This window comes from Cynoglossus semilaevis, chromosome 2, assembly GCF_000523025.1.
Source record: "Cynoglossus semilaevis isolate Cse_v1.0 chromosome 2, Cse_v1.0, whole genome shotgun sequence".
Lineage (NCBI taxonomy): Eukaryota > Metazoa > Chordata > Actinopteri > Pleuronectiformes > Cynoglossidae > Cynoglossus > Cynoglossus semilaevis.
In genome coordinates, this window is record NC_024308.1 from 14,614,639 (window position 1) to 14,641,177 (window position 26,539).

General features: G+C 40.7%; 2 protein-coding genes across 4 annotated transcripts in view; one reads left to right on the forward strand and one right to left on the reverse strand.

Moving 5' to 3' along the window:
* polrmt (polymerase (RNA) mitochondrial (DNA directed)) overlaps positions 1-3,868 on the reverse strand; it is a 30,795-nt gene extending 26,927 nt beyond the window's left edge. For all 3 annotated transcript variants that reach the window (XR_003048954.1, XR_003048953.1, XM_008338558.3), the window contains exons 1-4: positions 3,595-3,868; positions 3,060-3,158; positions 2,122-2,903; positions 1,446-1,579 (exon numbers count right to left, since the gene is read on the reverse strand). Coding sequence is in view for 1 of the 3 variants with exons in the window: in XM_008338558.3 (XP_008336780.1) it covers positions 1,446-1,579; positions 2,122-2,903; positions 3,060-3,158; positions 3,595-3,739 (1,160 nt within the window). In the remaining 2 variants the exon portion in view is untranslated. The remainder of the gene's footprint in view (positions 1-1,445; positions 1,580-2,121; positions 2,904-3,059; positions 3,159-3,594) is intronic.
* Positions 3,869-8,900: 5,032 nt separating this feature from the next.
* Positions 8,901-26,467, forward strand: fgf22 (fibroblast growth factor 22). The gene is made up of 4 exons (XM_008338560.3): positions 8,901-8,913; positions 9,904-10,206; positions 25,725-25,828; positions 26,273-26,467. Exons 1-4 carry the CDS (start codon positions 8,901-8,903, stop codon positions 26,465-26,467), a joined length of 615 nt encoding a protein of 204 aa, XP_008336782.2.
* Positions 26,468-26,539: the final 72 nt, after the last annotated feature.

Here is a 26,539-nt window from a genome sequence, read left to right on the forward strand (position 1 = left end):
TCTACTAAATACTGAGCAAAGCAAAATACTTATGACCATGTGGTATTTCAGTTTTTTTTTTTTTTTTTTAAATAAATCTTGTTAAAACAATTGTTTTTCTGTCAATATGGGGTGTTGTGTTTACAATAACACTTTCTGTACCCACTGCAGGAAGAAAAAGGTAACAGGACTAAAAGTTATGAATGATAAATCAAACATTTTTGCATTTATTTGGGTATTTATAGAGTTGGGTATTATTTGAAAAAAATGACCACTTCCTCTCAGGTGTTAATCCCAGCAGTTTCACCATTAATCTTAAATTTTATTGACTTTATTGTGGATTAAAATTTTCAAAATAAAATAGCTTTTGAAAACATTAACACATTTTCACTGACTTCACACGCTATATAATGAGGAAGCACAATAATAATGGATTATTATTAATGAATAATCAAATTGAGGAAGTGTCACAAGTGTGACGTTTGTATATGTTTTTTATTTCACAAGAAATCCAAATGGTATTTTTTCAAATTAGAATTTTATGTCGATGCCAAAAAGTAATTTCATTCTACGTAAATGAGAGAGCCATGAACAAAAGGGGGATTAATCAGGTTGGTTGTGTCATTCCCAGGGACAAGGAGGGGAGACAGGTTTAAAAAAAAAAGAGTTTAATCAGTGTGGTGACTACTCAGCTGCACCCTAGGGAGCAAAGAACTCTAGAGGACATGGCACTCCCTTCAGAAAGAACCTGGAGTGTGCATAGATGACTGTTCTATTGTGGGAGGAAAACTTAAACATTAGAAGCTGTAGAAATATCAGGAGAGATGCAGGCCAAAATATATATCAATATTTCTTGTAAATCTCCATTTTTCTATTTGATATAATAACAAAGGACAGGATTTTTTTTCAACCATGTTCTTCCCTCTGAACTGCTACCTGTATTTTTGACAACACAATAAACCACTGACAACCACGCTGCAGGTTTTTAACCAACTAAAGTTTTCATCCTCTTATGAAAATGTCTAGTGTTTTGGCCTGCGCTTGCTAATGGTAGTGCTCAAAATACTCATAAAGCTAATCTAATTAACACTAAGTCTGCATGCTCTCTGAAGTTAAACTGCTTTTCACAGGTTTGTAAAATTATATTATTTGAATGAGACAAAAGTCAGTTCTGTTTGGATAGAGCGGGAGGGGCGTGTAACCCAAGGAACACAGGAAACAAAATAAAAAGGGAGTATAGTTTGATGCTTTCAGCATAACTGTAGATTTTGAGAGGTGGTGGAAACTAATAAGAACTAAGAGAGAAGGCAATGTAACACTTATGGTGGTAGTACGACCTCTGCTGGTGGCTCTGCGTACTGCTGTCCTGCTAATCGTGTCATTATATATTAAATCACATTTACGTTGCTATAGCTAACAATTCAGTGTATGTTTTGTAGATGTGGGGTGTGCATGTGAACCAGTACCTGGTAATGACCTTGGAGGGGCAGGTGACCCAGCGGCCCATACACTCCAGTGCAGCAGAGTAAGATCCCAGGTTTGGTTTCAGAGCTGCCTCCTCTAAGAGTATAAACAGTTGGCCAACATTGTTTAATGAGCCCTAAAAACAGTGAGAACAAACAACAGCATTAAACTTGGGCACAGTAAAGAACAGTTCATGAAACACATAAAATAAGTTTGTTTGTTTCATTATAATATTCATTTACATTAATGTTCCACTGAGATGAAAGATTTATATTCTTTCTTCATGCATTCCATTGGCAGAAAAAAAACATTTTACTGATGTAATCTTTGCAGAAGAGTAGAGGTAACATTTACATAAAGAGTATAACAGTGTTTTTAATGAACATTAGGGGCAGGTCTAAGAACTTTGTTTAAAAACAAAAAGTGGGCCATCTTGGGTCACTTTGTTCAACCCTTTTGTTGTATGTTCTCCAACTCTTTATAAAGAATACATTTGAACATTCCAGACAGAATAAGCTCTAAAAGGCTGTCTGACATTATTATACCCAACATTGGGTGACTCTTTACATTTTATAATTTTTAAAATGACCTATTGGACCACTCATAACAAAACCATATGAGGCATTCCTTTACTTTTGTTTACAGTCGACAAACTACAACAAACATTTTCATGCTGACCTTCTTCGCCCAGCCGCTCATCAGGATATTGTAAATATCTGTGTTCAGATGTTTCCGTCGGTCCTCCATTCTGTGCAGTTTCAGCAGAAAACTGTGGCCCGTGTCAATGTTGCCTGAAAACAAACATGCCTCCAAGTAGGCACGGACGGAGTGTCGGACTTCCACAGATGCAGATCCTCTAGCACCCTCCTGTGGACATGTTGCAGTGGTTTTCTGGTTTAGCTTCTGTCGGAGACTGGTCTTTGGCTTTTCCATTTTAGCTGCCTCCTCTGTGGTTTCCTTAGTACTGTTCTTAGATGGCTTTTGCTCCATTTTACTGAGCTTTTTAGAGACTTCCCCAGCACCTTTGGTGACTGTCGATGTAGCTGTTTGTGGAATGGCTGCTTTAGCATCATTTTTATCTGATACCTTCTTGACTTTGCTCATTATTTTTGTTGACGTTGCAGTCTTTTTAGGTGTCAAAAATATTGTTTTGTGTGCTATGTCATGATGCACAGATGACATGATTTTGCTGGGATCAATTTTGACATTCCGTAGGTGCTGCTGTTGTATAAGACGGGTTTTCTTCTCCTGACTTATTCTTTGTTTCCAGGGACTTGTCAGAGATTTGGCATCTGCTTTAACTTTTGATTTAGGTTTGTCTGTAACCTTTTGGGGTTGTTTATTGGGACTGATGCCTGATAAAATAATATTTTTAGAAGAGGGCGGTCGATGAAACGGAACCTGAGCATGTGGGACATCTGTAACATGACTTAGGAGTTGGTGGACCCTGGCTTCAAGCACTGTCAGATGAAAAAAAAAAAAGCACAAAAATTCAGAAATAAAACACAAGGCAAACATGTGGCCTGGATAAAAGGTATCCTCATATTTCTTAATATTGTGATACCACAGCCACAAAGAGTGGTCGAAGCTGTAACTTGGTAAGGACGACAACCTACCATCTAATAGTTGGGAATGTTCCGGCAAACGTTTCCTTACATCTTCTTTCTTTGGGAAAACAAAGGAAACGTTTGTTCTCTGATTGTGGACAGCTGTACCTGCAAATAAAGCACAACAACAAATGTCATACAGCCGTTTATTACAACAAGGTTATGTATTGTTTATAGTTATTTGTTTAATAAAGTATGGGTTCTTGGGATGCAGATTTTTATTTCAAACATATCCTCGCTGTATTATAAAACAATACAAACGTAACAATTTACACATTCGGTTTTCTGTTACAAATACTTTTTAAACAAAGGTGCAGTAACTATCAAAGTACACTGTATTCTTTTATGCTTAACTACAAACTCATGTACGACCTTCTTACAGGTTAACTGCCATTTCATTGAGAAATGATACTGTTGTACTGATTAAAGTCACGCTGCACTTCAAAAACCTAAAGACACAACTTTGTTCACACTAAGATGCTGATTATGGGAATACACCAACATGGTGACATTAACGCTTGTGGAGGAACCATCTCCAGCTGACCTGTTATTTGCCTGCGTCCGGTCCGGTTTCTCAGGGACGAACATAGCTGACAGTCGTCAGCAAAAGACGTCCGAACGGCGGGCGTTTGTAGAAAACCGCGACGACCTAAGCATTTGGCAAAGGCACATAATCTCAGAAGCGACATGTTGACATCTTATAACCGCGTTACTTCTCAGCAGTAGGCGGCCATTTTAAATAAGACCACGCTAATCAAGTGACGAGAATATCGCTTTTTTAAAGACGTAACCACACGATCGCAGATAAATCGAGAGCGCGACATCCATTTCCGAGTTGAAATTAGACCAGGGGTTTCTTATTTTAATCGCGGGCCACATTAGCAATACAGTTCCCCTTGAAGGGCCAGTTGTAAATGGAAGACTGTATAGATCAGTACCAGTCCATAGGTCATTTGGTACCGGGCTGCAGTGGGACACAGTGAAAGAATACTTATTTTTTACTAATTTAACTATTGAAAGAAAAGTTGGGGACTGCTGTTGTACTCCATAACAGACTAACACATGTTTCTGCAATTGATTATAAAAACTTTTAATTAAGAAACTTAACTTGCATGGACTTTACTAAATGTACTACGACACTATCTTTATTATGTAATATATTTTGCAGTAGAAAGTATCAGTATTACTCTCTTTAGTTTGGATCAAGTGGAGTAGGTTTTCTGACATGCTTTTTTTAGGATAGATGGATGAATCACAAATGTTTGTCTGCTGCAGCCACTTCTTAAAACTACCAATATAATATAAGCAAGAAACTATAATTTTTTTTTTATAATGTTCAAAGTTTCCCTCACAAATGTACAAAACCAGAAATTATAGGACCACTTCTCAAATTATTAACTATTTCATAAACTTATTTCTTTTGTTTCTTGGATATAATATTTCACTACTGCTATGTATGAACTTAGCCTGTATTTACAACATATCACATTTTTCTTGAAATAATTGTTCTACCAAATAAAATAAAGCTCTGATTCACACTGACGTTTGAATTTTATTTCGTTAATTCCCAGAGCTAACCGAGTGTGAAGAAGTTGGATCCTAGATAAAGGCACCTGATGTGATCAGATGGATTGTTTCTCCTCCACCCTCTTGTCTTCTGGCTGATGTTGACTGGACCTGGTCAAGCACGACACTCTTTGAGGACAGCTAAGGTAAAAAGCAAAAGCAGACTTTCTTAGAAGAGCATTGTTAAAAAGGCAAGTTTGCCCTTCTCTGGTATATTTATGTTTGTCTTAAAAGGGGCCCACTCAGGCCCTGCATGTAGATATAAATACAGTATATATAGCTGAACTATTAACTAAAAACTAAAAACGATTTTCATCAATGAGCTTTTCTGTTACAGTCGTCAACACGCGCTCTTTCTATTAAAGAAAAGTTCTAAGAGACTAAACTCAAAATCAAAATGTGAATGTCAGCGGTCAACTGTAGGGGCGCGCTGATATTGGAACGTTTGTATAACGGAATTAGGAATACGTTGTATGGTTCTTATTTCCGGTTGCGGATCCGGAGCATGAGGCACGAGTCTTAGTCGTTTGGTCTTCCAGCGGGCGTTCAAGTCAAAAACTTTCTAATAGTTATTTCAGCTATATATAAAAATAAATATATATAAATTTCTTGCAGTAAATTTGATTTTCATTTGGTCACATTAGTTTGTGTTTTCCTTTCCCAATAATTAAATGCACAGCAGACTTAAAACACAAAATACAATTATACTTCTCGACTTCCAAATATGTTTAATGAATGTGCATGCAAGGTTTTTACTGTATGTGTCCTACAGGTGGCAGTCACACCACATTTACCGAACTAAGACTAGAGGTCAAGCAAAATGTCAATTGTCCTTCAGTGTCGTGTTTCTGTCTATATGTTTGATATTTTGTATATATATACTTGATACCTAGTTCATTTAATATAAAAAAATGATATCTATATATAAAAATCATACAAACACAAAGAGATATCTATTCTCGTACTTCTTATCTCTTGTAATTTGCTTAAGAAATTGTTGGGTTTGCTTTTAAGGATTTGTTTGTCACACACAGTTGATTGCAATTGTTGTTATGCTCTGAACACAGTGATTCTCTGAACACTTCTTTTTAAGGCCATAACACCTTGCAGTTTTAATCATGTGTGTCTTGGCTCCAAATTTCACGTGGAACTGACTCTCCTTCAAAGTTACTTGCTGACCCCTGGTCGTGTCAGCATCACTCTGTTGTGCATCTGTTAAACACTTTAGCAGCTCTTTGTGTCTCAGCATGCTGGAGGTTATCTCAACCACTACTTGACAAAGTGAGGGGGGAGCGGGTCGGGAGAAAAGAGGTCCAGACCAGTACATCTTTTCTCAGTGAGTGCAGTGGCTGGGCACAGTGGTGGGTGTCTGCTGCTGAGCTATAGGTGAAGATCAGGAGGTGTTTGTTGCCACGGTTCACAAGTAGGGCCCCTTGACAGCCTCGTTTGATGTGGCTGGCCCCTGTTGGCGGCTGGCTCTTTGCACTGGTGTGACAGTCATTGCCGGGTGAGTGACTGTCAATGCACTGAGCAACAAAAGAAGAGAAGACAGGCATTCATGGGGCCTGATAATGGCCAGGCAAGGACAAGGCTGCGGTTCTGAAAAACTTTGATCATGTGGATTCTTTTGCACACCTTTGTAGGGGCTGACTATTTGTTTAACAGCTCTTTTTTTTTTAAAGGACTGTTTTAAAACTGCTTCACCTGGTCGCAGAAACTTAATGGAGACATGGAGCTTTTCTTGTAATGCCAGTTCTCTCTCTCTTTCTTTTTCTCTGTGTGTGTGTATTGCTTATGCAAATTTGTGGCTTGTCCCTTAGGAGTACGTCTGCTTCCACAGGAACCTTCCTTGCTAACAAATAAAAGTCCTCTGTGGCAACAAAATGTCAAACCTGGAAATGAACACATCACCCTAAACTGTGATATCTACTTCAGCAGACGATGATTCTGCATCACATCAGAGTAAACAACTGTAAAATATTATCTTCTATTAATCACACATTGTTCATCCTTGTGCATTACGTTCAAAAGTAGATGGAATTAAAAGATCCCGCAAAGGACATAACCATTGGACTGTCATGACTCATCGCACAGAGAGTGGGCTTCCCAGCAAACACAGCTAATGTGTTTCAGCTTACGGAATCAGTACAATTATCAAAAGATGTGTCATGCTCATAATTAGGTTATACAAGGAGACGGCACACACTTTAGACTTTAATGATGCCGTGTCATCCTCAAAGTTCGCTCAAAGATATTAAACTTTTATACAGACGTATATCTTTAAACCTTACGCCTTCATATTCTGCTCAGTTGGTAGGGATTGCATATTAAATATCTTTTGATAGTCGGGCATCTTCTCATTGTTCAGTAGTTCTCTTACGTCTTGGTAAGAATTTGCACACAGCCCTGTTATTATGTGGCTCCCTCAGTAGCAAATACAAACACTTCACATAAGAAACATACTCACCACATAGACTTCCTGTGGTGTATTTATCTTCAAGGACAAGGACAAACTCAATCTCAGCCCAATGACACCTGTGCTGGGTCTTCATCCAGTAGAACAGGCTGTCTTTAATTTGTCGTCTGCCACTTTGTTATGTTCGGGCTTAGAGAAGCTGGATATGATAATCAATGGAATTCTAATGATCCCCTTGCTCTAGAACTTGGATCAACTTCTATAGAAGTCTGTGAAGGTTTTTTGTTGTTTTTTTTTGCACATAAAAGCGTTGTGTCAAGTGTTAGTGGCAATAACACAGATAGAAAGGGGGGAAACACGGAGGCAAAACAATTAATAATAGGCAGCTGTTACTGAGGGATTGTCAGGGCTGTGAGGAAGGTCAGGTTTCAGACCCTTTTGAGGACTTCGATGGTACAAAACAGGCCTCATTATAGAGATATTATCTCCATTCATACACTTACAGAGCTGCTTAGATCCCTGCTGGGAAAGATTAGGTTCTTTCACTTGAGAACATCCTCCTTGGACGCCTGGCTCACAGAGTGGTGTTCTCAGCTCAGGGCACACCCACACACCACCGCGCTGCTCAGCAGCTCAGGATTTGCTTTAGAATGTAGATGTTAGGCAGGTGGTAGCAAACTTGCATATGGAAACTGGAGAAAGATGGAAACAAACAGTGTATTGGAAGCCTGACGTGTACAGTATGTGGTGTATGTGACCTTTAGACCATTACTGGGGTTTTCTTTGCAACATCAAAGATGCCCAGAGTAAAACAGCAGGATAATTGTTCTCAAACAAAGCAATACATTATGTTGTGGTGTCTACTACGGCACTGAGGTCAGAGCCTAAACATTTACTTCAGATGCACCACAGAGGCATCAGCTCAGTCCTCTGTTCAAATGTAGCCCAAGTTTGACCTTAATTTATTAGGAGTTTTACAGAATGAAGCAGAATTGTACGGCTGATGGTGAACAAAGCAGGACAAACACCTCAACACAGATGATGTTAGGAATCCATAAATACGTCATAATAAGTTATACCTTAACCCACTCTAATGTAGTCTAATACAATGTTTACAACTACAAGTGCTACTGATAACTATATATTTTACTAATAAATAATACTAATACTTATTATTACTTTCATTAATAAAATACTCTAATACTCATTCAAATCAGTAGGAAGGGGGTTTGTCTTCCTTTCAGCCAGTGTCAGGTTTTAATCCAGCAGCAAACGTATGACAAATAAATTGCTTTGATCACAAAAATATATGACAAAAATACATAAAATTTCACTATTTTATACAGTGAAAAAGCAAATACAGAACTAAATGATGACAGCTGTCAAGTATTGCAATGTATGGCCAAATATTATTATTATTATTATTATTTCATTGTTATCATAGAGATGTGTTATCAAGCAAAGCCGAAGCTGTTTATTAGTAATGTTTACAACAGCTCCATAGAGACACAATGACAAGGTAATAAAATCATTATAACTTAATGTTGGGTCAAATGCCAAAATAGATAAGCACAATGTTTGGCCTTGTTCACACTTGTCTGAATCTCCACTTCATAATTATCTGTTTGGACACAGAGCCCATTATTACTGTATATTGGCTTAATTACGTTTATAACAGTGACACAGGTGAAAAGGGTGGTTTTAATTGAGGATGATGCCACAAAGATTAGAGATGAGAGAGTGCCGTGTGAAATATTCTATCAAGAGTAAACTCTCAGGGAGGACAACTTTCCTGTAGGAAAACTACTTTAAAATTGCACCTCACAGTGGAGACAACAGGGGGTCACGCACTGACTGGATTGGGGATCATGGGGAAGAAAGGTAAGAGAACAGCAGGACAGTTTCTTAAAGAATATACTTTTCTGCGTGGTCACCAAAAGGAAACATTTCTAAATGAGTCAGCCCCACCTCACCCCACTGCCCCTCCGCCCCCCCCCTGCCCCCCCGCCCCACCCCTGCCCCCGCCATCTCCAGAACTCTGCTTTCAACCCCTCCGATGCTGGCCCTGCCCAGGATAAAATAGGAGAGGACTGGCTCACTTGCTGCACACAGCAGAGTGCAAGGCCATTAGCTGACTGCTTCATGCTTGCTGACACACACTTACTGACACACAGACACGTTACACGCTCCCTCTGTCTCCCTCTCTCTCTTTTTTCTCCCACTCTCTCTATCTCACTATCTTTCACTGTCTCTCTCCCATACCAACTCACCCGTCTCTCTCTTTCTCTCTCCTAGTTCCAATCTCAGACACACACGCACGCACGCACGCACGCACAGACACGCAGTCAGTCACCAGTCCTAATTCAACTACTCGGGCACAGGCCAGCAGCTCAGTCAGGCACCATGTTACTATCCAGTTGCAAGGTGCACACACTCTCTGGCCATACACACTCTTTACATACTTAACATACACAAACCAATTAGCAGCAGTGGCAAGTCAAGAAGTGGGACCAACGAGGACCTCTTATTGGTGGATTCATCAGTTGCATCACTTCATGTCAGAGCTGGACTCACTGACCAACAAGACTGAAGATGATAGTTGGAGTCACCGGTGTGCCGCTGTAGAGAGGACTGCTCCAGGTCCAGAACGACAACATCCAGAGGATCTGCTCTGAGGGGACGTTTCCCTCTCGTCCATCTTCAGGACTCCCCCCTCTCCTGTCATCCCTCCGGTGGGACATCTCATCAGCAGCAGCATGACTACAGCGTACACAAGGTGCACCTTGGGAGTCTGACCCACCATGTGCAGATGGCCCCCATCCGTGGCTCACCTCTGTGCTGAACCTGCTTTTGGCACCATCTTTTCTGCAGCCTCCTCCAGGCAACATCTGCCCCTGCTGAGTCCACTCTCCCTGTGCCTGGCATGTCTCATTCTGCTTCTGGTCACCACTGGCACTGCAACGGGAGCCTGTCCTCCTGGGGTAGGGCATGAACCCTTTCAGGTGCTTGCAAGTGGCATCAACTGCTCATGGACTTTGGAAAGGCACACTCGCAGTTACAACCACCTAGAGGGCGATGTCCGGCTGCGGCGGCTTTACTCTGCCAACAAGTTCTTCCTTTGCATTGACAAGACGGGCAAGGTGGACGGCACTCGGAGGAAAAACTATGCCGACAGTAAGTAGCTGGCACAGCCAGAGAAGAACTCCTGTTTGTCACATGTCAGAGATAGCCCGTGACGTTTTCACTTTTATTGTTACAGCCGGCCTTTCTTATCTCTTGACTTTTATAGCGGTTCATTGGGATACCCTGAGGTTGTAGTTCTGCTGAGCTATTCTTGTTGTGTTTAGACCGTGGGGATGTGTTGCTAGGTAAGAAGGGAATACACCAGTGTGGATTTAGGTTCCTCGTGGGACATTCAGCACGGAGTTTACAAAAAAGCTGAGCCGAGGAAAGACGTTGGCTATCAGTTGGTGTTCCATACTGGTGGTGGAAAAGAGATCCAGTTTGATTGGGGGTTAACTTGTCAAAACTTATTAATGCCAGTGGACCTATTTTAGTATAAGGTTTGAGCATAAACCTACTGGTAGTAAATGCTTTGAAAACTTCAGTATTCCATCTCTTTCGTAACAACTTGACACATTGCAGTACAGTAAATCCCTTGTTGGATTACCAAGGACCACCTGCAGCTCCTCTGACAGGACGTTTCCCACAGTGTACAGTGGCATTGTTTACCACAAAGTTCAACAGATACAGATAAAGCCAGGTTTCTGGCCTCCTGGGTGTGACTATAAATGGATACCTTTTAGACTCTTTGACCAGGTCAGAAAAACAGACTCTGATCCACGACCTCTCTCCATTAGTCATTGCATGTCTGACTGGATCGCAGTTTATGACTTGACTGTAATATTTATGTGTTTGTCATTAATGCTTTTTTATACTTGTGGGTGAGTCAGATTTTTTCCAGCTACTGGAGGCAGGAGCAGCTGCTGTGTCTAGCTGTCAGCCCTGTTGAGCTGATCCCACAGCCTCCTTTGGTCCCAGGTTGCAGAATAGATGACATTTGTTAATTTGGCAGGATTAGGCAACTGAAAAAAAAAACCCACAAACATGAGTATAATTACAGACAGAGGTATAAAATATTGTTTAATATTTAAAATGATAATTTTCAGTGTGTAACGTTGCTCTAAAGCATTGGTTTCCAAAGACTGGGTTGCGACCCTCAGGGGGGGCGTAAGAGTTTTTTTTGGGGTTGTCTCACATCATGTTTCCCAGTAGTTTACGATTAATGTCTATTGACTTGGGTCGCGAAGGTTTGTGACTTTTAAAAAAAGTTTGGGAAACACTGCACTAAAGCATTGAATGAGTGCAGGTCTTTGGCCTAAACACAAGGGATCTTAGATCACATTACGTGGCTGCAGCAGCTCTGACTGCAATTTCTGTACATAACATTATCACATACACTTCAGCCATTATCCTCGCAAGTGCCTATGTCAGGGCTCTGCAACCTTTAGCACCAAAAGAGCAATTTTATATGTATTTTTTAACAACGAATAAAATGCACTAAGAGCAGCAGAAACCATTTGTCCTTTTACATGATGGCAGTAGTGCAGCAACTGAAAAGTACTGTAGCAATATTACTGCTTTACAAAGAAGTACCCGACAGTTAACCTGATGCTAATTTGTTTAACCTTGATANGATACCCCTAAGCACCCCTTGCTTAGGTGAAAGGAAATATTTGTGTGTATATCTCAATTCTTGGTGTCAGACCAGTATCCATGGCAGTTTTTTCTTCTCTGTTTAGTTTTTTTCCTCTTTGTCTGTGGGGCTTGTGTTACATTTATCATGTATACCCAGACACAATTTATTGATGCTGATTATATGACATGAACATGCAGGAAGTGGTACATATTTAATAACAAGATCACTGCTGGTGATATTTGATGGCATTATCATATACAGGAAGTTGATACAGTTCTATAAATACTTGAAATTACATTTGCAGTAATGTAAAATACTAGCCTAAAGATTTCTGGAGCCTTTCCTGTAGCCAGGCGCAAACCCAGAACTGTAGAGAGCAAGTGTGAGCACACACACTGTCCTCAACTTGAATACAGCGTCCACAATTATTGTGTGGTAGCGAAAGCAACCCCTCCTTGAACCTCCGTGTTGCCCTTCCACTCTTGTCGACAGAGTTCTACGGCCGTGCCACAGCCCTCACCTCCACGACACTCAGTTTTTCCGACCCCGACTCCCAACTCCCTCTCAGGTGCAAAAACAGTTGGATTTAGTCAACAGACTCTCTGCTAATTGAGGATGGAAAATATTGTATCAATCCCAGTGGAGCGAGGGCATGGAACAGCTGAGGGAAGAGGCACGAGGGGGAACGCTGACTTATAGGGATGACAGGGCTGGAAGGAGTAGAAGGGAGAGAGATGAAAAATGCAAATTGTACTCAAACAAGTGTAGTTTTGTCAGAAAGAAAGAGTTCATGGGAAATCAGTCGTCAGAGCAGAGTGAAATCAATACTGCGTATGATTCATTAAGGTTTTCTCCTGGTGGTGTTCGGATGACACAATATAAAACTGTCGGAAGCAAAAGAAAGGTCAATTTCCAATGTGTGTTTGGAACTGAGCTCCAAGGAAACTGTGTTTCATTCAAGGATCAAATTTTCTGTTCCTGTCAGTCAGACCTAAGGAAAAACCAGTCAAAGCTATAGAACAATGACCGGGCCATAAACCACAGTGTAAAAGCCACGTGCCCCTTGTTTTTACATTCACCTATAATTGTAAACTATTTGACCTGCCGTGGCTAAAAATACCCTGACCTCCACATAAAGAAACAGTACAGTAGTTTGAAGGAGTGGGCCTTGACATGTTTTCCATTTGACCTGGACGGAGTAGAAAGTGAGTGAGAGGAAAAACACAACCAAATGTTTACAAAAGCTCAGGAGGCAGGTATGCATCATATCCTGTCCCGGTCATCGGTCACAGTCTGCTAATTAGACATTTCTTCAGTGAAACAGCTGTGCAGGCACACCCAGCAATATTTTCACAATCAACTGCAACAGCAAACATTAGAGAGTAGTGTGGATGAGAGAGAGAAATATTAATAAAATAGTACAGAGTGTTTTTTTTTTCTGTGTTAATTCGAGGTTTAATTCCTAAGCTTTAATTTTTTATTTCCATTCTGCCGGTGCACATTAGCCTGGCACCACATTTATTTTCTTTACTGCACTTTGAGCCACGGCAATTTTTCAAGTAATTTTAAAGGGAAGGCTGTAAAATGTTGGGTGTGTGGCTGAGGGCATCAAACACTTGAATGGCCTCCAAGTAGTAGTGACAGCCAATTCAACATTGGGAAATAAGGTCACCACCGCACCAGTGTGTCAGTGCCCTGAAGGTAGTGCTAGCGGAGCAGCTCTGATCCTCCTTCTACAGCTGTGGGTTGTGCTGTGTTTACCCAACATCCCTTTGGTTCATTACATCATGAGATGCGAGTTTTCTGACCCCCATCACCTCTATCGTTCAGATATTTGAAAATGTTGACCTTTTTAAACTTTGCTAAAAATGGAAGAAAAAGTAAATAGTTTGAATGTAAACGAACAGGGGCATTTGTTGAATTGTTGAATTGTTTATTACCAGCCTGTGTGCAGACTAAATCACATGGGAAAAAGGTCCACATCATTTACAGGTGAGCTAATGGATGGATTAGCAAAGAGTTGACTGTTCCTCTCTTAAAGTACAAGTGCAGCAGGAAATCTTTCCTTTTTCTATCCATGTGTGTCTATACCTCAGTTTTAGTTACATTAATCTCCTCCAAAGTGCATTAAAAATGAGCAACTGACTGACCTGTTTATTTACTGTTGAAGCTCATCTACAATTGACTTTTAAAGGACAACACATGCTATAACTAGACAGTGACTGGATACTTTTCACAGAAACACTTCACTGGGGTATTTGCACATCTACTCTATAAAAGTACCTTTCATTGTTTTTAATGGTTGATGAGATGGTGGAGGTTCTAGCCTGATAGCATGCTGCTACTGAGGGAGTATGTGATCATGTTGTATTCAGTGTCCAGTGACTTTTATCTAAAACAACTTGCTAGTTGAAGGACTAGAAAGCATCATTTATAGATCAATAACTGACTTTCCCTGTTTGACAGACCAACAAGAGCCACTGATCCATCGACTAGCCCTGAGAGCAGATGGAGACACATATTTACTGCTGCTTTAGTCTCGCCGACGTATTTTAATGAACAGGTTTCAGACAGATGTAAACATTAATTAGCTTTTCTGTCCTGTCTTTTTGTGAGACTGTTAAAAGGTAGTTAATTGTTCACATCACATGCTTGTTGTTAACATACATAAACACCAACATCTGTGACATATTTGTGTCTTGAGAGTAGTAAAATGTCCACTACATAAATGAAAAGCTATTTGAGACACACACACACCTGTCCCAGTGGTTATTGCTCAGTTAATGGCACATTGTCATTTCAAAGTCAACCAATATATGCTTTATTGTTAGAGCGAGCTAGCTTGATAAAAGCTAAGGATGCCACTTGCTTGAAGTGATGCTGCTGAAGATAGACAGATAGATAGATAGATAGATAGATAGATAGATAGATAGATAGATAGATAGATAGATAGATAGATAGATAGATAGATAAATAATCCATATGGATATGAAATTCCAGCCTAAAAAATATTGCACAGTACTATATATATATATATATATATTTAAGGTCATACGGTCGCATGTTCTCTTTAAAATGAGAAAATGACAGACATTACTACATGTCTTAGCTGCATTGTTTGCCATTCAATGATCTGGGCACATTTATTCCGTCCAGGACTTTCTACATCATCACCATGACTCATTTTTTGCTAAAGCGCAGATGGTGTTGTGTGCCTGGATCATCTGCACTAAGGCTGGAGGGGCTGTGGAGGGAAGCACCTGGCTGAAGCAGCTCTGGTGTTGTGGGTCGGAAGAACACACATGTTAATGAGGCTAGAAGAAGAGCTTGGGCGTGCCAGCCTCTGTACAGAGGCTGGAAGAGCTGGAAAGTTTCCCGTTGCGCATTAGGCTTCATGAAAGGTTTCCCCTCTGGATAATATCAACTAAAACATCAGGTCAAAATGCCACAAAATATACATCTAATATTTCCACCAACAGAGTTTAGTAGAAAAAAATATATATATATATAAATTACAAGCATGATAATATTGAGTCTGTACCTAAGAAGTACAGTTGGAATGATGTGTCTAACACCTCATTGCATTGAACATCATCAACGCCAACGTGTCGGCCCTTTAATTTGCCTCGGATTTGGTCGGCCGCTCTGTTACCAGTGTGTATTCCCATGTTTGAAAGCAGGTGCCAACATAAAGTTGTCCACAGGAGCAGCTGCCAAATTCTGCTCATGCACATGCATATATCAGCAAGAGCTGACATAATCAACACAGAAGAAACACATTTCCCCCAGCCGTAGTACAGCCAAGACATATAGTTTGGTTTCTATAGCTTCAGTAAAGTCCCTCGTCTGTCTGCAGACTGACTTCAGGTCCTTGGAAGGCATTTAGTTTTTTTGGCTGGGAAGCACGGATGTGAAATAGGACCCCTGCTGTACGTACAGGGAAGAATGAACGTCTTGTCAAGCTCAAACACAGCCTTAGTTCGGTGACAAGAGTCACATGAATTTAAAGGTGTTCAACTTTAACCACTTTAATCTCACCAGAAGAGCGGGACTACAAAGCAATAATTGGTGGAACATAATGCACCTGTTGCCTGCAAGGCAGACGTCCCCGCCCGTCTGGGTCATAAAGGAAACATTAAAAGCAGTAAAATAAGAGATAGCGCCGTCTTTCACGGTAGAGTAACACTGTGGCTTTCTCTTGTGAGTTTATAAGCCGCAGAGGCACGTAAGATTTCCCAGGATTGTCTCTCCCTCTTGCTTCCATATGCCAACTCCTCGATGTGCCTGACACAACCAAGGACTAAATATTAACTTTGAAGCAGTCAAATCATAACAGTCAAGTGCAGTGAAAATAGCTGTGAAGCAGTCAAGTCATAACAGTCAAGTGCAGTGAAAATAGGTGTTATTATACATCACTCCAAAGTGTCATAGCGACCGCCGTCATCTTCTTATCAGTCATGTGATTACTGCACGTTTCCGGACATAAAATCACCAGAGTTTTAACAATAACAGACTTATAATTGAATTACTGAGGTCAGTACAGGTCACTGTGTAGATGTCAACAATGTACAGAATGAGTTCCAAAGTCATGCCATTCTATCTATGTAGGTCCCCTGTTGTTCTTTTGTCAACTAAATTTGTATTATACTGTATCTGTTACTATTCAGGGCTCTTTTACGACATGAAAATGTAGCAAATTTAATTTTGTGCGTGGGATGTAGAAGTGCTGTAATTATACTGGTTTGTTGTACCTTTAAACCAACAAACAAATAATTTGAAAATATCAGCTTGTCAAATGTTAATCTTTAACCTTAGACCACACATTTCAGTGTTTAAATGTAACTATATTTTTTTATCCACTTCTTCTCTTTCTCTCACACTCGCTCAGTCTCATCCTCTCTCCCTCTCTGTGACCCCCCCACCCCTCTCTTTGCTTCTCCATTACCACGTCTGCTCTCCTGCAGTGGATTGGATTAAGGGCCAAAACCCTTTGACCAGTAGAGCCACTGACAGCTCTGACATGCCCCTGATTTTGCCCTTCTGCCTTCTTTCACCTCCATATTACCATCTCATTTTAATTATGCAAATGTAGGGCAGGTTCAGGCCAGAGGAAACATCCTGTGTCCTCACAAACCAGACCTCATACACAAACATGAGGTTTTTTTTTTAGCAGCGGCCTCTTAAAACACCAAGTGGTTTAAAAGCTGAGGAACTTGGATAATCTCACAAAGAATCATTTGAATTGAATCTCCAAGGCCGATTTTGTTAGCAGGGTTAGCCTAGCCTTGGTAAAATGTGACTCTTAAAATAAAAATCTATTTTGCAGTGTGGTGCGAACTTGCTACAGTAACGAGCTATGTGCTAGCACATGCTAACAACACATACACAGATCCCCTGGATCACTGATGCACCAACATATGATTTCCAGATGTTAACAACAGCCTGCATGATATCACAGATATTACTCATATAGTCTGCCCCCTATAGGCCTTGGACTCACATGACCACAGTTCACGGTCATCCAGTATGTCTCAGATGTTTCAGGCATTCCAACACAGTGATGTATGATTTCCTCTCTGCATGATACAATCTCAAGGACTAATTTTAGATGCAGTGGAAGACTGTGTGTGTGTTTTAATGTGTGGGGCCAAAGGTCATGTGCATTCTGCAGCAGCTCTGACCTTAACATACAAGAGATTTCTTGTCACACCCTGAAGCCTTCTAGTGAATGGCCTGGTTAATTTTTTAATTTTAATTTTTGTCTTTTTGCCTTCAAACAGAGGTCTTTTTTCCCAGTCTAATCATCATTGTTTTTATGTGACACACGTTTTGAATCAAATATGCCCTTTTATAAAAGCATATTTTTATATCTTATCAATAAGGGAAACAGATAAAGTCTGTATTTTTTTCTGGCATTTGTGTCTTTTCGTTTTGTTTGGATAGCCATCTAAACCAGCCACAGCTGACACACCACACAGCCGACATGCTGCGGTACGACCACAGTCTAATGTGGGTCCTAACCACACTTCCCATGGCACAAAAGTACCGGAAAGTGCAGAAGCAATGAGTCACGAGCTCTCAGTGGACAGATCTGTGAAGCCTCTGATAACTCCATGTTCACTTGTTAAGGATGTGACGGATGATTAGAAGGCAGTTTGCCCTCCCTGCTCTTCTGCCTTGATTAAAGAAGAAAGGCTTCGGAGTCTGTACAATTGCAGCCACTTTTTTACAACACAAATGCCGACGAGCAGACGGGCTGCCTTAGCCCCCCCTGCCGCCCCCCCCCCTGCAGCAGACCTCCACCAAACACTTCAGATTGTTTTCTAGTGTTACATACAGGTACCCCCCCCCGCCGCCCCCCTGACATGCCTGTGAATTTGTGGGTTTCATCAGCAGATGGCCGTTGCTCCTTGATTGAGTATCCTGAAGTAGCTAATAAATGGTTGTATCATTACAAACAATCACAGCAGAGATGACCGGGGGTTCAGTGATGACTGTTGTTTACTTGTTTTTTTTTAACTGTCCTTAATGAATTCTTCTTCTCAGTTTTTGACATTCACAAACTGTTAGTATCGTAGTAAAAATGTCAGCGTAACAATGTCAAAATTGACTCAGGGGAGTAGATCTGATTCTGGACTGAGTCTGTCTGGGGATAAATCAGACATAATAATCTGTCCTTTGAGGGCATGGGAGTGGGGGACGGGGGGTAATTGGTCACATTTGACCCCCCGTCTAGCGGACTGTGGGAAAGCAAGCTTTATCTTCAAACAGTAATTGGCTAATGAAACACTTCCCCATCCCTCGGACCAGATTGTCATCCTCGGGTTGGTATAGAGACATGTATGTGTGTGAACAAGGGGCCGTGAGGCATTTCTGTGTGGGCAACGGCGACCGTTGTTCAGAGAAAATGGCAGGATGTGCAACTCCCTGCGAGCATCTCCCTGACATTATCATACAAGAGCATCAGCCTGCCGCTGCCTGCAGCCTCATTGTCAGAGCACAGTTTAGCGCTGTTGCCGTTTCTACAGTATCTCTGATAAAAAATTATAAAAATATATTTTCACCTGAGAGAGCGTTTGTGTAGCATATCAGGTAAAGGCATTTACCGTTGATGCAAAATATATTCTTTAAAAAAAAAAAAACTTCAATTGAAATATAAGAAAAGCTGGATAGGGAGGGTAAGGGTATGAGGGGGCACTGAGAAAAAAAAGGCTAAAGTTACAGTGGTGAGACAATGTCTCCGAGGTTCCATCAAGTGAGCCATTCATAGATGCTGGTCTGCCAGTTTGTGGAGCCAAGGAGACACTCCGATAGAGTGGGGCCCAGGGTGGCCCTGTCTTTTTGTCCCAAGCTGACCCCTGCTCTCCCGCCTGGCCTCTGCGCCCCTCACCTGGCCTGTCCCAGTGCAGTGGTAACAGGATACCTGTAATTTGCTCTAATGGCCTTTGAAAGACCTAACTAGGCTAATCCCTGGAGTGCTTCTCCCAGCAGCCACGCATGAAAGGGTGGGGTAACAGGGCCGAGTGTGAGTCGTGAAAAAGGACCGGCCTCTGGATTGTGTGAGAGAGAATGTCACCCCTCGCGGCTGGGGCTGAGGCTGAGGTGGAGTGGGAGTCAGTTTTCAGCAGATCATCACCGCCGTGTTGCCTGTTCAATGGATCAAAAAGGACTTGCTGAGAATATTGTCCCTAGTTTGCACCTCCCATCGTGGCTCAGTCTAGGAGTTACAGGAGAGAAAACCTGCTGGTTACCAAGCCATGGACAACTTCTCTGTGTAATCGTTCATTTATCGACCTATTTCAAACTGTGCGGTGCCGTAAATGTCCTGGGCCGTGTGTTCTTCCATGTTGATTTCTTTAGCCGATTCAAGGTTGAATGAAACAAAAGAGAACGTAATGGACAGATGCTTAAACATCTGTAAAGTATAATACAATTGAACTACTTTTCTGTTTACCTTAGAGTGACAGGACAGGAAAAGTCTTATCGGTGTCATCTCTGCTCTCCTCCCTCTGGAGATTTGCATGTCATGTACAAACAGCAGGTGACGTGACGACAGGAAACAATCTTTTTGTCTCGTCTTTTTGTCTGTCTTATCTGGTGTTCTTTTTTTTTGAGACACATAAAAGGAGACCTGCATAGACATAGATAGTAACATCTGTCTTGTTCGCATGCAGCAAGTGATTATATGACCTGGAATCAAACGGCGTCTCAGCTACGGCTGTAACAACACGACATCAGATATGGGCTCTCTCTCTTTGTATTTATATATTCTCTGATACTGTGTTGGTTTACAAAAGTTAAGTTGTATTTATAGTTTACAGACGTCGGCTACTAAAAATAAATAAAAAAAAAAAACCAGAATGAGTGAGGAGTAGATGGAGAATTCTGACACTGGAAATAAAAAAAATGTTGATAACATTTTTAGGTTCTCTTTCCCAAAACAATCTTTTTACATTTACAATTTACCGATAAGCAACAATTTAAAAGACCTTTTGTTGAAGTATTAAAACTAAAGCTGATGTCGGTGACAGACTACAGAGTCAATGTCACAGAACAGAACAGTTTTTAGAATTGTTTTTTTTTTTTAATTACAGCAGCATCATCAGGAATCATATTGTTGTTCCATGGCTTCTGTAGGATAATACAGATGTTTAATGTGACCTCATCAGTTGATGACAATAGCAACGTGTTGATAAAGCCACAAAATGAAGCTGCAGCGATTGGGAAACACAGTTTCCTAATGACCTATAGTATAACTTTACCAAAAGTTGTATCATTGCTGTGGACCTACAGGTGTATTTAGCCTGTGGAGTACATTAGCACTGTATTTCTGTGGTAACCGTAGTGTAGCGGTTAGCACGAGAGCAGAGAGGAACCACATGCTTGCTAATGTTAATTTGCTTCAGAAAATGCTAAGTGCATAAATGTAAATGTTAATGGTCTAGTTTGGAGAAATACACAGCAGAAATATATATATATATATAAAGTTATCATATTAGATAGATGCAAGATCAATCAAGAACATATAGGCCTCACACAGGGCATGTAAGAAAATGCTGTAGCTCAGTGGTTCCAAAGGTGTGTGGCAGGTAAACCCAGGGGATGTGGAGTCACCGTGAGAGGAACAGTAAGGACAATTCATTTCCTATTCTTGTTTGTCACAGTGAAACAATGCACTGATTTGTGAGTGTATTTGCAGAAAAAAAAGTTGCTGAAAAAGTTTGGGAACCACTGCTGCTGTTTATCAAGTAAAAATGTTTATCTTATTTTTGACAACATAAAATAAAATTACTATACTATAAAAATATGCAGGGGCTGAAAGGCAGCACTGCCGCATTAATAATTCATGTGCGCTCAGAGGGACTGTCATATTCCTCAGCAATTAGAGATCAGCTTTCATATCAGTGGCTCACTGAAATGAGACCTCACAGACACAGGAGCGTGTGATAAATATATCAGACTCACAGTGTCCAATCCTCCCCACCGGTCGATATGTGTTTCCAACATTAGGAGTAAAACGTTTTTTTGGGAAACAAAACCAGCCTCATGTTTCTGCCAGCTCATTGTTGAGACAGATTTGGTCATTTTGTTTCCACAGCCACTGTAACGGTAGCGAAGTAGCTCCTGATATTGTTTTGATTTTATTAGCATCCACACGGTGAAGCACACAATCACAGTTTGTTGCCAGGACATAAACCGTGTCCTCTGCCCTAAGTCCATGTCACGGTTTATTTTATTGTCTATTAAATGACTCACTGCCTGTACTGCATCACTTTATGAGTTTTACTCGACTGTGTTTTTGGACACTGGTATTTAACAAAAAATAAATAAATACTTGGTATTGGAAGTTAGAAGGCTGGTTGAAAGTTATTGTTTCAACCAGTAATAATAATAATAATACTTATTATTATTATTATTATTATTATTATTATTATTATTATTATTGGTAACTTGCACTAATTGGCCAGAATTCCAGTAGGACACAGAACAAGTTGGCCAAGTTGGCCGGTCTTTGCTGACTACGTGAATTGGCATTTCACCGTATGATGTAGGGTTACTGTGCAAGTTTCAATCCAACACTACCTGTGAAGGCCTTTTGCTCGAGCCTGTTGTCATGGTAATATCCCAAGGTGTTTAAAGCCGTAGTGAGTGATGCAGCCTTTGTCTGCGCTGATACACACAGACGGCTGCATCGTCCAGCACCAGACCCTTCAAGGGGGTCACAGCAGATCAAAGGTGCTGGTCACAGCCATTAGGCCCGGCAGCGTAGACCCAACATGAAAAGGTTGAATTTTGAAAAGGAGGGCAAAAGGAAGAAAACAACAAGGTCCTCTTCATTTAAAAAGCAAGCAAACTGTGAAATAATTGAAAAGGTATGTCAATCAGGGGCAGGGAAACAGCGGGAGCCCAGAGATTCCCAGGCTCTGCTCTAGTCGAGCACTGAGCCATAGAGGGCTCCTCAATGGGACAACCCGAAATTTACTTGGAAGAAGGAACAAAAAGTGGTTCAAGAAAATCTAATCTTACTCCCAAACTTCTATTAAATATGTTCTTTAGGGTTTTCTTTCTTTTAGGAGCTCTGGTAAAAATGCTTAGTCATAACAAGATGGCATCTAACTCTCCATACCCCAGGTGAGTGACAAAGAAAGAGGACGGATTGGAAAGTGTCCCTCCGCCACCCTACACCCCTGTCTCATAACTAGCACCGTCACCCTGGGTTCACTCCCTCCCCCGCTGCACACTATGTATCTGACAAAAGAGAACCCCGTGAGAGTGTCTCCCTCTGTCCTTTCTTCCCTTTTTTTCAAGGTCAGAAAAGGCTTGAATGATCTGACGATGGGCTACCGTCCAAAAAATGGGGGAAGGAAAGAAAAGAAAGTAAAAAGCGAAAGAAAAAAAGAAAAAGACTTCTTCTATGCTTTTAAAAATCCCATTGAGTATAAATAAATGGCAAGTCCACAGTTGACTAGACATCTATAGAGCAGGATTTGCTTGTAATAGCAGCTTGAGCTTATTGACAGTCCCAGCCAAAACATGTTAAAGGTTAAGAGATCCTTCCAAATGCAAGTGGGAAGCCAGGAGTACCTTTTTAACGAGCTCAACGGGCCATCAATTGACACTTGCTTCGCAAAAAGCGCTGAAGAAGTGACCTTCTGTTTCTAAAGCGCCACAAGAACAAGGAGTTAATTTGTCTCAGTTACTTGTCTAATCCTGATATTGTTTAAAGGTTCCACACACATTGGTTCAACTTTGGTCCTACCTCGCCTTAAAAAATGACATGAATTTAAAATGGTTTTAAGTTGTTGTCCATAATCAGAGTCGGGACAGGACGAACGGACTACAGGTCTCCGTGTGTGCATTACAGATGCAGAGGATTGGGTTGTAAGTCCAACATTAAGCCTTCCTTCCAGTCCAAGGTGTCCTCTGTATTTTAGCTGGTAAGAAAGCTCTCTTAAACCTATACCTTACTCTGATTTCCCAGGCTTTCAGCACAATGGAGTGACTTTTCAAAGGGCCTACTGTGGGTTTTGGATCGAGCTGGTCTTTATAGATGTGTGGTCAAGCGTCCAGAGCCCAAGTGTTATCTGTGGACTATGTAAAAATCCTGAGTTTATGGATCTTTGGTGCCGGTTTGGTGCTGGTTGCAACGCTGCCATGTTTGATTCAAACAAGGTGCAGAACAGGAACAAAATGTGTTGTTTTATTATTATATTTGTTTCATAAATATTGCCTTTAGATAGATGGATGGATGGATAGATAGATGGCTGGATGGATAGATAGATAGATAGATAGATAGATAGATAGATAGATAGATAGATAGTAATATTTCTTTTAGAAATCAGCATGGTGGTAGTAAAAAAACACAATGGTGCAAAAACGACTAGAGATCAGTGTAAACTTTAAAAACGTAGAGTTGTGAGATTAGTTTGAACCAGTCCATTTTTATTTCTTCTAAGGCTATAATGTTAGTGATGATACCCACTAGCAATGTTTCAGATGTGTCCTAGTATTTTTTTTTTCCCAACACATACTTGACGCCACAAAAAATGCCAATTACTGCTGGCACCACTTTCAGGCACCAGTGGTTTTCATAGGCCTGGACTAATCCCCCATAAACCCTTGCAGTGCTCCAATCTCCTCTCAAGCCAAGGCTAATTGCTTATGAGTCCCTTGCACGCTCCAGGTGACACCGTGGTAGACACAGTGTTAGTAAACACAGTTCATAAAAAAGGACTGCCATCAAAGTGTTAACGTTTCCTCATGGGATCAGAGGCAATGGAGGAATGATGGGGGTGCAGCTGGGTTGGTACCTAGATGTACCTCACAGAGGAATTCCCGTCTTAGCTGCAGCTGCAGCTCAGGATGCGAGGAGGTTTCATTTACACACTCATGTCAGAGAAGAAAGACGTCCGACAGGAGTTTGTGGTTGTTTATCTTTCCTGACCTGTCTTTACAGTTTCCAACTCTTTGTACTTTTTCACTAGACTAGAAGAGGTCACTTTTGTAAACACGGAAGGTAATGTTTAGACCATGGGGTGTCAAACATGAGGCCCGCGGGCCAAAACCGGCCTGTGAGGGCGTTCAAGCCGACCCAGTTAAAATAAAAAAAAATTAAAAAATACACAAACACTACATGTTAAGGATATTTTTTGTAAAATTATATTAATTAAATATAAATAAAAATAACAAAAATCTAATATACTTACACTTACTTAATATATTGTACATTAAATATTTATACAGTAACGGTACATGTAATTATACCAACAGTTTGGATGGGATGCAATATTGCAAATGTTGTGGAAAACTATGGTAACGGAAACTTCCCTTGGAACACAATCTAATGCTAGCCTAGTCATGTAGTGGTTCCCAGACTTTTCAAAAGTTAGCGGTTAGCACAGCCAAGCCTCGTATGGCTAATAATTTACTGTGTAGAATTACTCTGGGTTTTCAGTGAGCGACACCAGTGGAGGAGAAAGGAAATTGAATACAGGGAGAAAATTCAATCTTCGCTGATGTCAACATACTGGACATCAATGTCAATTAAAAAGGCGTTATTAGCAGCATATGTGTTAGATTTTATAACACAACATGTCAATTAAAAAGGCGTCATTAGCAGCATATGTGTTAGATTTTATAGCAAAATTACAAAATAACATATATACAGTATAATAATGTGGATGTTTTTTCCATCACTACCCTTTTTATGTGATGAAAAAAACATATGAAGTGAGAGAGAGAGCAACATGAGACTTTTTTCAGTCTGTGCCCAGAGGAGACAATTAGCGCAGCAGCTTGAAAACCTTTTCATGGGATTCAAGAAGAAAGCTGTGGAAGAAGGTCATGTGTTCCTTTGTAAACGCCATAAACATAACATTTGGAGATTTATGTCTGGAACATATCTGTATTTTTTTCTTAAACTATTTTTCTATTTCTGAATGGCATGATTTAAGATAGGAGTATGTACACTATAAAGCTACTCAGAAAGTCGACCTGTTAGTATACTCCTAACGGTATCTGTCTAACCCAGTGATTCCCAACCACTGCTGTGGCACAAGAGTGCACGATGAGATTATCAGGTATATATGTATCTTAAAAGTACAGTATCCTATTACACTTAATTGGTCTAAAAAATGATTATTTACTGCAAATCGTTTTTTTGTTCATCTATGTAACAGTAAAAGGCAGAACAGTACTGTTCCACTAGGTGACAGCGGTGTCTATAAAAACAAAAAACGACCCAAGTAGATCTTTGTGTGTGTCTTTCTTCAATTTCTGAGTATATCAGTATCGTGTTCAACTAAACAGGCCCAGGTTTCACACTGACTGAGTAAAATGTGAGTAAATTGAAACTGAAAGATCATTATATTTTACTTCACGTGCTTGTTTAATAAACTCATGTCAAATATGTTGGATGGATTAAAAAAGGTTGGTAAACACTGGTCTGATCTAAGATTCGGAGAGTGACCCTTGTCTTTCTTTTCTTTTCCAGGCCTGATGGAAATCCGATCAGTCAGTGTGGGAGTTGTTGCCATCAAATCTGTCAGCACCGGGTTGTACTTAGCTATGTCCAAGAAAGGCACACTTTTTGGATCGGTGTGTATGCAACATTATTATTATTATTATTATTATTATTATTATTATTATATCAAGCACATAGGGGACAAATTGGGGTTCCTAAAAGGGTTGACTTCTATTCAGGGGAAGGGAAATCCTTGAAATCCTAGAGAGAGAGTTTAGGGGAGGAGCCAAGTAACTATCAATCATCTTGGCTGATGATACCTGCAGCTTCAGTTGGCTTATTCCACTGTCCAAAGAACAAAGTCAGCGTTGCTTTGAAAAGTGAGCTTTGGAGTATTAACCTGTATTTGTAGTGGAACATGGTACAAAAAAACAAAACAATGAAATGTAGCGTTTGGCTTTTTACATTTGGATTAAGAGGGATTGCAGGGACAATCACATATAGCTCTCAGACACACCCTCATTGGTTTTTCAATTTTGTGAGCAAAAGTAAGCCCTGGTCTCTTCTTCCTAACGCAGGTGAAGTACAATCCAAGCTGCAAGTTCAAGGAACGCATTGAGGAAAATGGCTACAACACCTACGCCTCCATCAGGTGGAAGCACGGCGGCAGGCAGATGTTTGTTTCACTGAACGGGCGTGGGAAGCCCCGACGAGGTCACAAGGCTCGACGAAGACACCCGTCCACACACTTCCTGCCTATGCTCCCGTCCTAGCATCCTTACAGTATGAACTCCGACTGGCAGCAGAGCAGTTCACCTACAATAGTGTTGATGTGACCGTGATCT